General features: G+C 38.6%; 1 protein-coding gene across 2 annotated transcripts in view; it reads left to right on the plus strand.

The window, feature by feature from the left end:
* Positions 1–16675, plus strand: part of sntg2 (syntrophin, gamma 2) — an 88762-nt gene that overhangs the window by 16897 nt on the left and 55190 nt on the right. The window contains exons 1-4 of one of the 2 annotated variants that reach the window (XM_030045219.1): positions 8518–8621; positions 15386–15523; positions 15643–15699; positions 15869–15926. In XM_030045219.1, the coding sequence (XP_029901079.1) occupies positions 8580–8621; positions 15386–15523; positions 15643–15699; positions 15869–15926 (295 nt within the window). In that variant the 5' untranslated portion in view covers positions 8518–8579. Of the gene's footprint in view, positions 1–8517; positions 8622–15385; positions 15524–15642; positions 15700–15868; positions 15927–16675 lie in introns of those variants that run through there. The other variant, XM_030045218.1, reaches the window with a different exon arrangement.

The raw sequence follows: 16675 nt of genomic DNA on the forward strand, positions 1-16675 counted from the left end.
GGAACACTATGCACAGTGTCTGTGTGCTTCTCTTGCTCTGTCCATGTTCACGGATGGAGCATGACCATGAAGAGCATGACCCACCACCCTAAACCCCAGACTGATCAATGTGTCATTTGTTTGATTACTTGACTAATTGCAAAAATTAGATATTTTAAAAAGCAGCCCTAAATTTGACAAAAATATTAGGATTAATGTTATACATACAGCACATATTTTCTATACATTGTTAGTTGTCCAAATTGAGACTCGGACATTAACTACCGTGGCTTCTATTTGCTGTCCAGTAACATTTCAGAACAGTGGCAGATAAAAACTGAGCAATTAAAGCATTAAAACATGATTTGAGTAGTTGGAGTTCAAGTAGTTAAGAACTAACCCAAACCATTTAAAGTCACCCTTTGCAGCTCTGGCTGACGGGGTGAAGCATTTGTGAGTTTGTGATTGATGTGTGTGGCTCAGAGAAATACTGGCAGCAGAACTGGAGTGAAAAGATCTCTTCTTTCTGCAAGCAGTGTGATATCACTGACACTGAACCACTGATAAATAAGTTAGGGGATTATTATTTTTCACATTAAAGCTGTATAGCCAACTTTGCTAGTTGTCATTCCTAGATGGCCACAAAAGATAGCTGTTTTAAAAAACTGGAGCTTCGCTACCCAGAAATCATGCCATGTGACATCAGTAAACTTCACCCAGCATGCTCATGTTTACCAACCCGGCCCTTCTGTGATGCTTCGTACCAAGGAATACCAAGGAGACAACAGTAAAAGATCTTACGTAAGTGAGTCCAGCTTTCTCTGTGTGCAGCGCTCGCTTACTGCTGTTCAGGAGACAGTTTGTATCTCACTCCTATGTTTTGATTTATCACTCACTCTTAGTGCTGAAGATTTCCTACCAATGTCTGTGCCCAAAACCAGAATTTTATGTGGTCAAATATGAGAAACTTAAGGTCTCAGTTAGCAGGGATTCTCTGCTGATGCTGATTGAGGATGATGAGGATTTAACATAAAAAAATAAATCTTGACACCGAGTCACAACGATATTGTCCTTCAGTACGAGTTGCTGCATTGGCTGTAAATATATTTACATTTATTCTGTATTTTGAAACCCTCACAGCAAGTATTCACTGCTGGAAAGATGGTCTTTTTGTAAAACTGGGCTGTCTGTGCAATCGAAAGGCGCAAATATTTTTGTAATTGGTGCTAAATGACCAGAGAAAACAGAGAAAAGATTTGTGGTGTTCCTTGTGGCTCAGAAAAGAAAACATACAACAAATGCACAGGGCATATAGCACTGCCAGGTAACAAACTGGGGCAGTTTATTTGCTCTAGTCTTTAACAGGCCTCATAAAAACTTGTATTGCGTGTTCTCACACTGTAGTGTTCCTATGTTAGCAACAAAATGCTTGCTCTTGCAAGCATTTACTATATCCTCAGACTTCTCTTTTAGACCCGCTGACAAAAAAAAAAAAAAAAAAACACGGACATACGATCTGTAGTTTGCCAGAGCTGGCAAAAGTCTGCCAGATGATGCGCAGATGAACGGGGTGGCCTGGGTGCAGGCAGCATGGAGGGTAGAGAAACAAGCACTGTTCCCAGTGTGTGTGTTGTTTAGCCTTAAAGTTAACCATTTACTGAACAGATTATAATGCTGGCAAAAATACAATACAGATATTAAAATTGCATTTACCAATCAAACAGTATGGAAAATCTTGAATTGTTATCCCACAGCTGATTTTTTTTCTTTTTAATCCTCCTCTTCATGTGACAGAAACTCTTTTTTTTCTTCAACATACAACTCCAGTTATCCCAGTGCCAGAAACTTAGAACATTGGCACACTTTACAAAAAGTATGCAATTTCTAAAATGTGTGTGTTTGCAAAAGTGCAGAATCAGAATCAGAACTATAGCTTGTTACGGAGCACCACCGCTGTCACAGTGCAGCGAGCAGGATGTGATGGGAAAACTGTGTCCTCACAGTGGCCAGAGGAGGCAGCTTTTTTGATTTTTTTGCAAAATAGGAGGGCTTCCTGGTGTTTGCGATAGAAGAACACTGAAAGAAGTGTCAGACTGATATAATGTGTCAACACGTAGGGGTTATTGTAGGCGAGATGGCCTGCCATGTAACTGTTTAAATGTGACTGACTTGAAGTTGTACAGGATTCAGTAGGATCTCGATCTGGTTGTTAGAAACACTGATCTATAATAAAAAAATATATATATATGTATATATGTATATATACAGTACAGGCCAAAAGTTTGGACACACCTTCTCATTCAATGTGTTTTCTTTATTTTCATGACTATTTACATTGTAGATTCTAACTGAAGGAATCAAAACTATGAATGAACACATGTGGAGTTATGTACTTAACAAAAAAAGGTGAAATAACTGAAAACATGTTTTATATTCTAGTTTCTTCAAAATAGCCACCCTTTGCTCTGATTACTGCTTTGCACACTCTTGGCATTCTCTCGATGAGCTTCAAGAGGTAGTCACCTGAAATGGTTTTCACTTCACAGGTGTGCCTTATCAGGGTTAATTAGTGGAATTTCTTGCTTTATCAATGGGGTTGGGACCATCAGTTGTGTTGTGCAGAAGTCAGGTTACTACACAGCCGACAGCCCTATTGGACAACTGTTAAAATTCATATTATGGCAAGAACCAATCAGCTAACTAAAGAAAAACGAGTGGCCATCATTACTTTAAGAAATGAAGGTCAGTCAGTCCGGAAAATTGCAAAAACTTTAAATGTGTCCCCAAGTGGAGTCGCAAAAACCATCAAGCGCTACGACGAAACTGGCTCACATGAGGACCGACCCAGGAAAGGAAGACCAAGAGTCACCTCTGCTTCTGAGGACAAGTTCATCCGAGTCACCAGCCTCAGAAATCGCAAGTTAACAGCAGCTCAGATCAGAGACCAGATAAATGCCACACAGAGTTCTAGCAGCAGACCCATCTCTAGAACAACTGTTAAGAGGAGACTGCGCCAATCAGGCCTTCATGGTCAAATAGCTGCTAGGAAACCACTGCTAAGGAGAGGCAACAAGCAGAAGAGATTTGTTTGGGCCAAGAAACACAAGGAATGGACATTAGACCAGTGGAAATCTGTGCTTTGGTCTGATGAGTCCAAATTTGAGATCTTTGGTTCCAACCGCCGTGTCTTTGTGAGACGCAGAAAAGGTGAACGGATGGATTCCACATGCCTGGTTCCCACTGTGAAGCATGGAGGAGGTGTGATGGTGTGGGGGTGTTTTGCTGGTGACACTGTTGGGGATTTATTCAAAATTGAAGGCACACTGAACCAGCATGGCTACCACAGCATCCTGCAGCGACATGCCATCCCATCCGGTTTGCGTTTAGTTGGACCATCATTTATTTTTCAACAGGACAATGACCCCAAACACACCTCCAGGCTGTGTAAGGGCTATTTGACCAAGAAGGAGAGTGATGGAGTGCTGCGGCAGATGACCTGGCCTCCACAGTCACCGGACCTGAACCCAATCCAGATGGTTTGGGGTGAGCTGGACCGCAGAGTGAAGGCAAAGGGGCCAACAAGTGCTAAACACCTCTGGGAACTCCTTCAAGACTGTTGGAAAACCATTTCAGGTGACTACCTCTTGAAGCTCATCGAGAGAATGCCAAGAGTGTGCAAAGCAGTAATCAGAGCAAAGGGTGGCTATTTTGAAGAAACTAGAATATAAAACATGTTTTCAGTTATTTCACCTTTTTTTGTTAAGTATATAACTCCACGTGTTCATTCATAGTTTTGATTCCTTCAGTTAGAATCTACATTGTAAATAGTCATGAAAATAAAGAAAACGCATTGAATGAGAAGGTGTGTCCAAACTTTTGGCCTGTACTGTGTATATATATATATATATATATATATATATATATATATATATATATATATATATATATATATAATCTATAGTAAAATATTATAAATCAATTGTTGTAAGTGAAAAAAGCATTTAAAATCTTGTGGAAACAAACAGTGAAGAAAAATTTAAAAAAAAAGATGGGAAAAAAAGATCGGAGCACCTGGAGATTGAGGATGCCCTGTCCTGGTGATTTTACATTGTAATGTGATTTAAGAAACTGTATCACTCTCATTTTTTCTTATTTCCATAAATTGTTCAAAATATTGTGCGAATTTTAAATTGTGAACCTGGAATGGTGTCCTTGAATCAAATCAAATCAAGTTGTGACTTGAGTGAATCATCACATCCATATTAGTTACAGTATTATAAATGTTAATTCTGTGCCTCTTCCTCATTTTCAAGTTATCAAGTTTTTCAGTTTCTTTTTGAATTTCTAATATAATCAGTTCTATTATATTTCACTCAAGTGTTCTGATACAAGTCATTGTAAGACTTAGATGACAAATTGCTGCTTCTGTAAAGTAGTACATCTATACCTGTTTTACAGCTGAGCCCTTTGCTGGCACTTTCCATGGTAGTTTTAAATGGTCTCAAAAGAAAAAAAGGTTGTGCTTGATCTGGGTTGTGTTTTTCATCTTCACTAACCCACTATTCATGCTGATTTCAGACATAATGATCTTAAAAGGATCCAGATGAAAGACCACAGCCTGACAAAAGTGGTAATTGTGACACCTGCCAAGAGCATCTAGGACTTGTCATACATCCATTTCCTTTTCCATGATGAAATGAACATTTTGTGCCACTACTGCATAGGTAATGTGGTCTGTGTACTATAAAACAAGTTAGGGCTGGTTTATCCAAAATGTTTAGTGTGTGAACCGACCAGTTGAGCTTCTGGATATCTTAAAAGATTGTTATATGTGTACAGTTGTTAGAATTTCCTTATTGATGGATTCAAATCAAAACATTTCATCTGAATAATCGTGTGCAGAGTGTTTCAGAGTGTGTAAGCAATGGGCTTTGGTTTGGTATGTCGGTGTTGTGAGCATTTCATACTCCTGAACAACCTCTTCATCAAGATAATGCTTCAGCTTCCATTGAACCTGGGTTTCTCAGTTTGCTCAGTTGCTCAAGTAGTCAGTAGGAAAGGCTCTCAAAAGCAGTTTCTAGATAGAAAAAATAAATCCTGGTATTCATCATCCACCGAGCGTAGACACTTTTTTCCACTTAAATTGTGCCAAGCCAGGTATCTTCTCCGCCTGATTTAATTCATTCAGTTCTAAAAATGTACTTTGTGTCCTCTCACTGGAGCTGCTACAGAGTTGTTGTGGTCTGTCGTAGCTGTGAGCTACCACAAACTACAAAGTGCTTAAATTGTTGTGCCACATATTGTGACCCTTTATGATATTGATGAAACATGCACTCTGCAAAATTGAGGGTTGATTGGGGTAAGTAAGTAAGTAAAGCTTTATATAAGCTTTGGCGCTCTCTCTCTATTAGGGTAAAGGCTATTAATGCCTGGATCAGGCTACATGAATTCATTCTGATTTGGACATGACACCGCCATCACTGACAACATTCCAGCGTTGGGCCTGAATATGAATTTGATGAATGATGAATGGGTGTCTTTACTTCTTGTAGTGTGACATAATCAAACACCAGCGATGTGGTGTCTTGGACATCCTGTGACGCTCAGTGAAAAGTCTAGCTTGTCAGAATTTTTGGTAGTTTTCCACCCAGTGTGACAGGTCCTTTGACGTGTTCCTCGATGTTGACCAATGACAGAGGTCACAAGTGTAAACATAGCAAAGATAAAGTGAGGGATGATGCTGTTGCTGCTGTCACTGACCAAGAGAAAACATTCATTGAGCTGAGGTACCTCTGCTTGTGTGACATTTCCTTGAGGGAGTACCAAGATAGAGTCAAAACGATAACACTATGCTGCTTTTGTCGAAGCGTGGTGACACACATCTCTCCAAAATCACATGAATTTGAACTATTGATGTTATGTGTACTTGTTTCACACAGACATAAATTATTCAAGCAGTAAAAATGTCAGGTTTTACATCAGAATGTGATTATTTAATTGATTTAAAGACAATAAAACTGCCACAGTACTGGCAACACTTGGGAATATCACCAAAGCCGAGTGTGTACTGGGTTAGATTAGGGGCTGTTTCTTACCAGTATCTGTGCTCCACAGCGGCTTGTAGGATGTATGACAGATTTCTCTGATAATTAATCATATATTGCCACCTGAAAGCAGCAGAGCTGGTATGTTATTTTATAGTGTGAGGGAAGTGATGCACTTTTCCAGTGTGTTTGGTGCAATTACGTATGGGTTATCAAACATGGATACCGCTTAGACCACCATCAGGCTCTTACATAAGTACAGAGACCTTTTCCTTTCGCATACTCCACACTTGTTGACTATAACTCAAAGTTCATCCAGCAGAATGCACTCACTCATCGTGATCCAAACGTTGGTTGCTGGGGAGGGACTGGCTGAATCCTCTCCTTTCCAGCGTGTCTCCAAAAAAAGTGCCTAAGGCATCATGTTTTTATGTCCAATAGAGAATCAGCTTATGATGAGGACCATGTAGCCTCAACCTCCAGATTTCTTGCTTATTCCATGCTGTTTCATAAGTTGAGTCTAAAGGGCCCTTGCTTGGATACAGTTTTACTGAGTTCACCATTAAAATGCACAGAAACTACTCTAAATGTATGAGGTGAAGGTTTAAGATGTTTTTGAATAGACTTCTCCTTTATTAAAGGTCCTCGTGAGATGCTTATGCTATAAATGTCACTTGGCCAAGTTAACATTAGGGTACACTAATTGGAAGAAGTTCCTGCAGCACAGCTGAAAAGTTTTCCGGTGTTACTTTAAATTCCTAAACCTTAAAAATGCTGTAATGGCCAATGGCTTTATAACATTGTCTTTGAAGCTCATTGGAATGAATTATCAAATAAGTGAGGTATTATGCAATACCTACCACAGGCTTGATGTTTTGCCCTCTATTTCATTCTCCTCTCCCACTGTGAGTGTTGATCAGGACTCAGCTTTGTTCTTACCAATTTGCTGTCACAGACTAAAAGAATTACCATACCATGCTCATCACCAGTCTCATATCTTTGTTTCCTAATCTGTAATATATTTAGACAGCTTTACAAAATGTAATTATGTTCATATATATATATATATATATATATGTGTGTGTGTGTGTGTGTGTGTACACATATACATACATACATATATATATATACTGTGTGTGTATATATATATATATATATATATATATATATATGCACACACACACACACACACACACATAGCTATCTATCTATCTATCTATCTATCTATCTATGGATAGATAGATATATAGGGTCATTCCATGTCATTTCACTAAATTTTCAGGACATCCCACGCATTTGGGTCTCAAAAAAATTCAGAAAAATTCACCAGTTGTTCCTTGTTTATCCAATAGGCACACTGTAAAATTTTAGTTTGCTCGGATGGATACTTTTTGAGATATGGTCAATTTAGTGAGGGGAGTATGTGTCAATTTTGGTGCGGTTTTAGCTCGTTCTTGTTTTTCCTCCATTTTCAGGTGTCAATATCTCACCTCCACCTACTCTCTCAGAATATACAAAAACATTGTACAGTGGTTAAATTTTGAGGAATTTCTATATTCGCGAGTGGTGAAATAGCCCCATGTTTGGGATGCCAAAAAAAATGAAGAACTTGCATAAAGAAAAAATGTTTTATATACCAAGAAAGAGCAAGCTTTGAGCTTTAAATTAAAACAGAGATCAGATTTTTTAAGACATTCCCACATGCAGTTATGGGCCAATGAAAATGTGACATGAAAACTTTTTTGGGGATTTGGAGAAGCTGCCATCCAGAAACCGATGCATATATCTGACTTACCATTAATGTTTTGAACAGTCCATGTATGTATCTCAAAGCTCTGAAAAAATCAAGAAGCTGGAGCAAATACAAAGTTGTTTTCTGAAGGCCCAAACATGGTCGACCACAAAACCCGTGTAATTTTTTTCCATTTTTGAGGGGCTGGCATGCCTACCAGCTATGATGTATGACTGATGTTTTTGTATATTTTGAGGGAGTTGGTAGAGGTGTATTATTGTGCCAAATTTCAGTTTCCTCTGTGGTGTACTTCCTGAGATACTGACACCTGAAAATGGAGAAAAAATAAGGACGCGCGAAAATCACACCAAAATCAACATATACTCCCCTCACTAAATTGGCCATATCTCAAAAAGTATCCATCCGAGCAAACTAAAATTTTACAGTGTGCCTATTGGATAAACAAGGACCAATGGGTGAATTTTTCAGAATTTTTTGAGACCCAAGTGCGTGGGCCATTTGGTGAAATGACATGGAATGACCCTATATATATTTATACATGAGAGGGTTTGGTGAAAGAACCAGTCATCATGAAGAGCTTGCATCTCCTTCACACCCCAGAGGAGCTGCCCAGTTCAACCATAGTTGTGTTCTGTCAGTTAGATCTTTTTCACAGCAGCTAAGGTGACATGAAGTAGCAGGCAAACGCAGGTGTTATTAATGACATTGATTAAGGTTCTGTTCCAGTTAACTGGACAAGGCCGATGAAAGGCTGATTTGAAAAGGCTCTATTGAGCAGCTCCACTACTGCAGTTTGGGATTAAATGCCTTGCTCAGGGGCAAATCTGCTGGAGCTGTTGGGATTAGTAAGTGTAGTTCATGAATTTCTTCTAGACTGTGCAACTTCAGTCAACTTGAAGCCACAAACTTGCCTAACTGACTGAACTTTTGAAATTTTTAAGGACTTCACCACACAGAAGTCATGCAGTGTTAACTCTGTAAACTTCACAATGCTTGGACCTTATGGCCCCAGTATGCTCGATAAGAAGTAAAACTTCTGAGGCAAAAAGACATCTTGCAGCACACGGTGACCTCAGGAGAAGTGTTTGTTGGAGTTCTTTTGCTGTTCTCCAGCAGGCCTCCTGGCTATACTTTGTCTTCTGCTGTTCTTTGACCTCCACCTGTCCACCTGTGCAATTCTGCTGAATTTCCTTAAGAGTTTTTATTTTTATATATTGTGCTGCATATATAGAATACAGGCATTAAAATTATTTGTTTCATTTGATTTCACCAACTGAAATATAAAATAGTCTATGTTTTATTATTGTTACGCCATTTTAAAGCAGTTTAAAAATGTGTTCAGTATGAAGCTTATATGGGACACATTTGTTGCTTTATTGCCCAGATCTGTGTTAGAAGTTTTAAAACTGCACTACTGTATGAAATAGAAGTAAACCCTGTCCCCCTTCCTCCATCTGCTCCACTGCCTCTCTGCCCCTGAAGATACTGAGTTCTTATTTACTATCCTGGCAACGGCGTTTTCTGACATGTGCTTCTTTCACCATTTGTTTTAAATTTTTTCCAAGTATACTGCTGCATTCAGTGTTGGGTTCATATTGTACAGTGTAGGTTCATGGGGTGAAGATGTTCAGCCGTTGTTGTCATTCATTTTTTTCTGGCTGGAGCATGGGCTCACTCTTGTTTAGGAGACAGTTTTGTGTTTAACCTGGAAGTTTCGATTCATCACTTCCTGTCTGTGGAGAAGATTTCAAACCAGTTGTCATACCTGAGACCTGAGCTCTGATTACAGGGGATGAAACCTGTTGCTGTTGCAATTTAGGATTTAAGATAAGATAGGGGTATTTTTACAAATGAAAATATTCTCTAGTGCAGGTTTAAGATTACATCCACCACCATGGTTTGTTGTGTTATGTGAACACCTACTGCCATAGAGCTTCAGTATAGTCACTGAGCATTTCATATGGCCAAAACATAACTGTGTCGACCATCAGTGTGAAACATTTCTAACTATTTTGTCGAACACATTTCATAATAGCTTTTCTTTCACACACTGACCAATTTTTAGAGGATATTATTTATCTAGAAAAATGTGTCATGTTTCAAGCAGCTGTCTTACTGGCTGACACACTTTTGTTCAGCCCACCTCGCATTGCAGAATGGCAACTTCGGAAGGCTTCAGCGACACTGCATGGACACAAGCCTTTGATAACAATTCCGCCAGATATTTTAGGGACCTGCTTTAATCTTTCCACTACTCAAGTTTATGCCCTGACCCAGATTTTGAAAATCACTGTCCAGTGCTATATTTTAGCTTTCAAAAAAGAGGCCTTAAGATGAAAAACCATCTGTCTGTTTGAAATCTTCAGATGTTTTCAGATCTCACTATATAAGGACTGAGTGTCAAGTGTTGGAAGTGACAGAAGCATGTAACATTCACACTCTAAGTTGTGTAGATGGACTACAATTGTGTGATTTTAAACTAATTTAAAAATTAATGAATGAAAATTAATTTATGACAAATTGTTGTTTTTTTTTATTGTAGACAGAAAAAATATATGTCTTGCACACAAGGAAAAATGTTTATAAATTTATTGGATCAAACGTAAGCCATAGGCAACTTGAATCTAATAATGCAACATGCAACAGAGAGCAAACAAGGTATTCTGATCTACTAAATCATTCAGATGAGGGCCTTAATCAGTATCTGTGAGTGCAAAGACAGAGAGAGAAGGAGAGCATGAAAGAAAGGTAGATGAAGAGAGAGGGAGGAAGGGAGGAAGAGGAAAAGAGGCAGGGATAAAATCAAAATGTGTGAGCAAGACAAAAAAAGGGTAGGAAGAAGAAATAGGAGAAATGGGGGAAAATTAGTAAAAAAAAGAAAAGAGAAGAAAAATACATTTTAAAAAATTAGAATAAGTTAAAGATTATAGATTCATTAAAGACTATTTTGATGAAGCATTCCAGGATTTTCTCATGTTGAGGAATCATGGTGAAGACAAAGTGAAAATGTACAAATGCAGTATTGAAATTAAAGCTGCACTTTATCCTGAAATGAACTTACTAACTGCTTTGTAGACACACCTTTTGAGACGTAATGATGTGAACCAATACCAATTCATGCAGACAAGTCATAGTGCTGTTTTCAGCCTTCCCCAGCCTGTCCTCTGCAGTGTCGTATTGCACTGTACAGTAGCTCTTTTCTTTCATTCTTCTGTTTAAAAGAAGTGTTCTCCCCTTTCCTTTCCTGAAAATTCACAATGGCAGAATCCAAGGGAGTGAGGCAGCAACCAAGACGTGGTGGTACTAAGTCAAAAACGCTCAGCTTTTAGTCTGCCAGCACAAAGCTTACCAAAGTTTGTCCTTCACATGCCACTATACAAATTTGACATTATCTGCTCAGGTGAAGTTTGTACATCAATTTATCTGACTGCGAACCAGCTGCCATATCTCATAGCAGCCTTCCCAAACGAGTGCAGTAAATAGAGGCTGTTTCGGTTCCAAAATGGGCAAAAATGCATGTAAATTTACACCAAATAGCATAATCCATGTGTTCTGAGGCCAAACAGTTGCCCTGTCGGCTCATTATCTCCTAGATTGGCTACCACTCTGCACCACACCAGCAATCACTACAGCAGCAAACAGATGCTGTCATAAATAATTGTGCACTCAAGTACCTTTTAATGAAAACTAACAAAATGAACACTAAAACATGTTTTTTGGTGACCCTTTGCATCAGGTTTGTGATTGATATTTTGGCTAAAAGTTGTATATGTGAGGCACCTACAAAGTCACAATTTAAACACATCACAACTTGGCATATTGGGTATCGTGTAATTATTTGATTTTCCTGTTTGTTTTCGCAACCTTATTGGGTTCTTCAGCAATGTTATACCCTTAATTACAATATTACAGGACACTTAGAAGGCAGCATCTGCTTGCTATAGTACTGGCAAGTGTTTCAAATCTAGGAGTTGTTTAGGTGAATATTGGATTTTTGAACCCACAGTGGCCTCAGAATGGTTGGTTTACAGTTTGGAGTAATTTCATAGCTAACTTTGACTATTTTAGTAGTCTTAAGAAAACAACCACCCCGATTGTTTTGGAGAATGAAGTTACAAGCTGCACCAGCTCACTTGTTATGTGTTACACTGATTCACAAGCTTCACCAGTGTTTTGGCTAACATAAGGATGATAGTAAATGACACAGTTTTCTATAAATGTTCCAGGTCAAATTTTGGCAAAAAAATATATGAAAGCCAATTTGTAGCTCTATAAAGAGGTCTTTGCATGTTTGAAATTTTGAAGATTTTGGAAACTGTTTAAAAGTGCGCCATGTGACACTGCTAAGAAGTGAGGATCTATTGGACTCAATTGCCAAGAATGTAGAATAAAAATGGCCAAAAAAACTAACATGTAGTAAGCTCCAAAATTGATGACCGTTGTCAGCCTGACTGATTGATAAATGATAAATGACTTGATTCCAGTTTTTTTTTTTTTTTTTTTTTAGTTGACTCCAAAGAGTCCTTACTTTAATCAACCCTCAAGTATGCGCAGTGCATCTTTAAGTAGGTAAAATTTCCACTTTAAAAGCTCCCAGTACATTAATTCTGCCATATGGAAGGTAAAGATTTTTATGCTTGATATCACAAGCAGATGGAGGCTCCAAGTCAAAATGTTTAAAGAAAATTCAAGAAGCAGCATGTCTCTAAGTCCTTAAATATTTACTAAATCCCTTGTCTCAGACTACATTTTCTTCAATGTTCTCTCTCTGCATGACAACTGGAGATCATTTCTTTGAGGTGAGAGGGTAATTTTTTATTGCTGAGACAGTGAGCAAGCTGAGATGGAGATGTGGAATAGGGGAGACACAGGAGAGTATGTTGTGGGTGGATAAGATCACAGCCTACATGTGTTTCCAGAGGTAGGGACGGTGGAAATGATCTGACATTTCCATACAAATAAACGACTGTTTTGCTGCTCTTTACTGTTATTACATGATAGTGATTCATCTTAGATTGTGGAATCTTCTAAATTGTTCATAACAACCAATGTCTGATCTTTCCTGGGGAAAATCCTCTGATACACAGGAAGTGATGTGCTTTGCATTTCTGGCACCAGCAACAGTGGTTTGTTTGGAAAAAGTACAAGAAGGATTTGGTAGTTGATGAGCAGCCACCACGGCTGAACAGACAGAGACAAGAGCGCCATCTACTCAACATTAACCCCATCAGCAGAAAATCCAAGGAGAAAGATGTCACAGTGCTGGACACACTGTCAGATTGGCAGGTGGTCTCCGGGAAGTTCAGAAACATGACAGCAAAGAGCGCTTAGCTCCAAAGATGGAGACAAAAAAGGACATCAACAGGATCCTGAAGATTAACATACCATGCAGCACTATCTAAGATGTATTCGATAGTGATCTAATTTGATGTTTGGAATTTTTAGTTAACATTTGGCATGGTGTGTAAAGAGGAGGGGGATGAAGTGGGGGGTCTTGCAAAATGATTTATAGCACATTCAAATAAATCTTCAATACACAAATGTATTATCATATTTCTAATCTTCATGATAAATACCATATATTGTGAAATAATTAATACTCTTGGTCTCTGGGCTACAAATAATTAATCATATAAAATGGCCTGAAAAGGGAAAATTAAACTCATCATTTGGATTCACATTCACAGTCTTGCATGTGTACCCGTACAACAAGGATTGTACACTGAGTAGGCATTGCATTGTCTTTGACGGTACCTGGCTCAAAAGGTTGAGAGTGCTATAAAAATATCTGGGTACCTCTCTGCTAAATGCCAAAAGTATAATTGTAATGAAGCATTCTCCACATTTCACTCGCACTAATGAAGAAGAATCTGTTCCTCTTGTGAGGAGAGGGCAAAATCCCAAGGCATATAATGCTGCTACCTAGTTAGGACATTATCAAGTGCTTTTCATCTGTGGTTGTGCATTTCAAGTCTTGATTTCACTTTTCCTTCTCAATTTTCTCACATTTGTCTTATAGAAACATCGTGGAGAAGCTTGTATGAACTGCGTAAGAAAAACAGTTCATTTCATTCATTCAGCTATTCATTATGGAACTCTTGTTGGACTGATGGGATATTCTTGTAACATTTAGTGAAAATGAATCCATTGAACAGTCTTGTAGGAGGCATTTGGTATTTTTCCATCCAAAATGGAAAGCGAAAGAGACACTGCTATCACATCTGTATATGCTGGGCGGCTTCTTACATCAGTTCAGTTAAACTGTCTCTTTCCTTTCCACTTGCTGCTTGGTTACAGATTGGTCTCCTTAGGTTTGTTTGTACTCAGTGAAAAATAAAAGTGCCAACTGGAACTTAACTTGGTTCTTCAGAGTGATGCTTTAGCAGAACCAGTTCTGATTCTACAGTGAACCCTTAAGACCATGGTTCTTCAAAGGACCATTTCTTCACGTTTTTCCAAAGAAAGCATAAAGACGCTTCAAACACCCATTAAAATGTTCTTTGAGCAACCAGAAATATTCCTTGAAGAACTTTAACAAAAAAGTTCTCTAAAATACCATTTTCTTTACCATTTTAGGACCATTATTTTTCTGTGTCTATGTTCATTTGACTTTCTGCCACACAACGTGAGACACTGCTGCCCAAATTTTTAGGAGATGCTGTACATCACAGCTACACTCCAGCATTTTCAAAAATACACTGATGTGCCTGAGGGAGGCAGTGCTACGTCTGTTTGTTTGGCCTTGTGTCACATGTAATATCTCAGGCATCACACTTTGAATTGTGATGAAACTTCAGGGAATGATGCATCTCACCACAGTATTCTGGCTATTTCAAAATAACAGTGATTGGCCCAAGGGGCGGTGCTGCAATTATGGATTAAGACAGGGTGACATATGAGTGGCCCGCGGTGGGACTGAGGCAGTTGACACGTTCACTCATGTCGTGTTTCCACATAGAGCTAATTCTGTTTGTTCCAGAAATGGACAATCTACCTTTTGTTTATTATGTTTTGCTATCTAAAACATGTGAAAATCCATCCCTGGCACACATTCAATTAACCTGAAGATAGGAAGTTCAAGAAATCTGATTAGGTGGAGGAGCTCAAGGGTTTGGCTCTTGTATGACATATTGATTGAGTTGCACAAGATCACAGGGAATAACATGAATTCTGTTCTAGCATGGGTTGTCGCTGTCCTATGTTGTGTTTGCAGCCAGGGATTTGTGAAATATTTACCTGCATTACAATCAACAGACAAGCCATAATGTCGTGCATTTTTTTGTGTTGAGTGGGTTAGTGTTGTCATTTATAGCCTTGTCATTTCAATAGAGGCACTACGAATGACTGTAATTTCCTAATGCAACTGCCTAATTTTTTACATAGCTCCTTAGCTCTTCAGTATTGTAAAGATATGAAATAGAAAGGATGCAGTGCTTTCTTTCCCTCCACAAAGATTTACACTTTCACAAAGCAAAACCAATTAACCCAAACCTAAACCAGTGAAATAGGGTACACAAATGACACATTGAGAAAAGAGGATTAAAAATATTCATTGTGTACATAATTGCGCTGCTTGGCAAAATGTCAATGTTCTTCTCAATTCCAACAGACAAAATCTGGAATTGCTTTGCTGTACAATGAAGAGACCAACAATACCTATGACGTCTGCCTGAAATTGACCAAAGAGGCATTAACCATACAGAAGTTGGATGTGGTTTGCACAAGAGGAAGTGATTCCCAATTAAATGTAAGTGCGCCTGTGGGCTCTTGAGGCTTGCAATATAATACATGCTGCATAGCTCCAAAATTCTCTGTTTCGGTGTTCAAAATATCCATTTGCCAATGAGAAACTCCCACTTTCTAAAGCACAGAACTGTTGTACTCCGAAGACAGGCAGCTGGAGGTCTGGGCTTAAGCATCAAAGTAAGAAGATCATTTTTGATTATTTGAGAAAGCAGATTTGGTTGCATATTTCACCTCTGATGTCCAGAAACTGTTAGCATCTGCATTGTGTTGTGGTATATGTACAGTACAGCAAATACTCTTTGTCATTGTTTGCTTTCCCTTCTCATCTTTCTCTCCTAACTTTCAGGGAGGTGCAGAGCATAAAGTGCCTGTGGTTATCTCAAAGATTTTTAAAGATCAAGTAGGTAAGATGGTATTTATTTTGTCCCAGTCATGTGGATCTGGAAATGTTTGTGGTGCTATTTTACACTTCATCAATCAAGTTGATCCTAGGTCTGTTACCAAAATATCCTATCTGAAATTAGAAAGTGACTGAAAATTGTACTGGTGACATTTCAGGAGGTTATATTAACGGTGCACTTTGTAGAATTGAAGTCTGATTGAAGCTAGAACCAGCTAGATTTTATCAGTGAGTCAGACTGACAGTGAGAATGATGACTCAACCATTACATTTTGTGCAGATTCCGTGTTTTATGTTAGTTGAGTTGTCAAGCTTTTCCACCCGAAGGGCCAGCTATTCTTCAATGTGACGTGTCAGGGCCCATAAGAAAAAAAAAAAAAAATGTCTCACAAGCTCTTGGCAAATCTCTTTTGTTTATTAAGCAGGGGCTGACGCTGATACCAGTAATACCAGTGCAACTCGAAAAAATACTCGAAATAAGAATTATAAGAAAAAACAGAGCAATATCCACAAGAAACAGGTCCAGTACAATAAACAGATCTAGATCCACAAAAAAGTTTTTGCCTGTGTTTTTTAAAGGCTACCTTGAGTCCTTGTATAGCATCTGGCCAGGTCAAAAAAAAAAAAAAAAAAGGGAGGCGGGGGAGGACACACACATCACCTTGACTGACCAGGACTGAAAGCGATCAAAGCCTAACATTGATCATCGTCAGCTTGGATAATGTAGGGAACATCAGATTGTTGAAAACACAT

Source organism: Myripristis murdjan, chromosome 22 (genome assembly GCF_902150065.1).
Source record: "Myripristis murdjan chromosome 22, fMyrMur1.1, whole genome shotgun sequence".
Taxonomy (NCBI): Eukaryota; Metazoa; Chordata; class Actinopteri; order Holocentriformes; family Holocentridae; genus Myripristis; species Myripristis murdjan.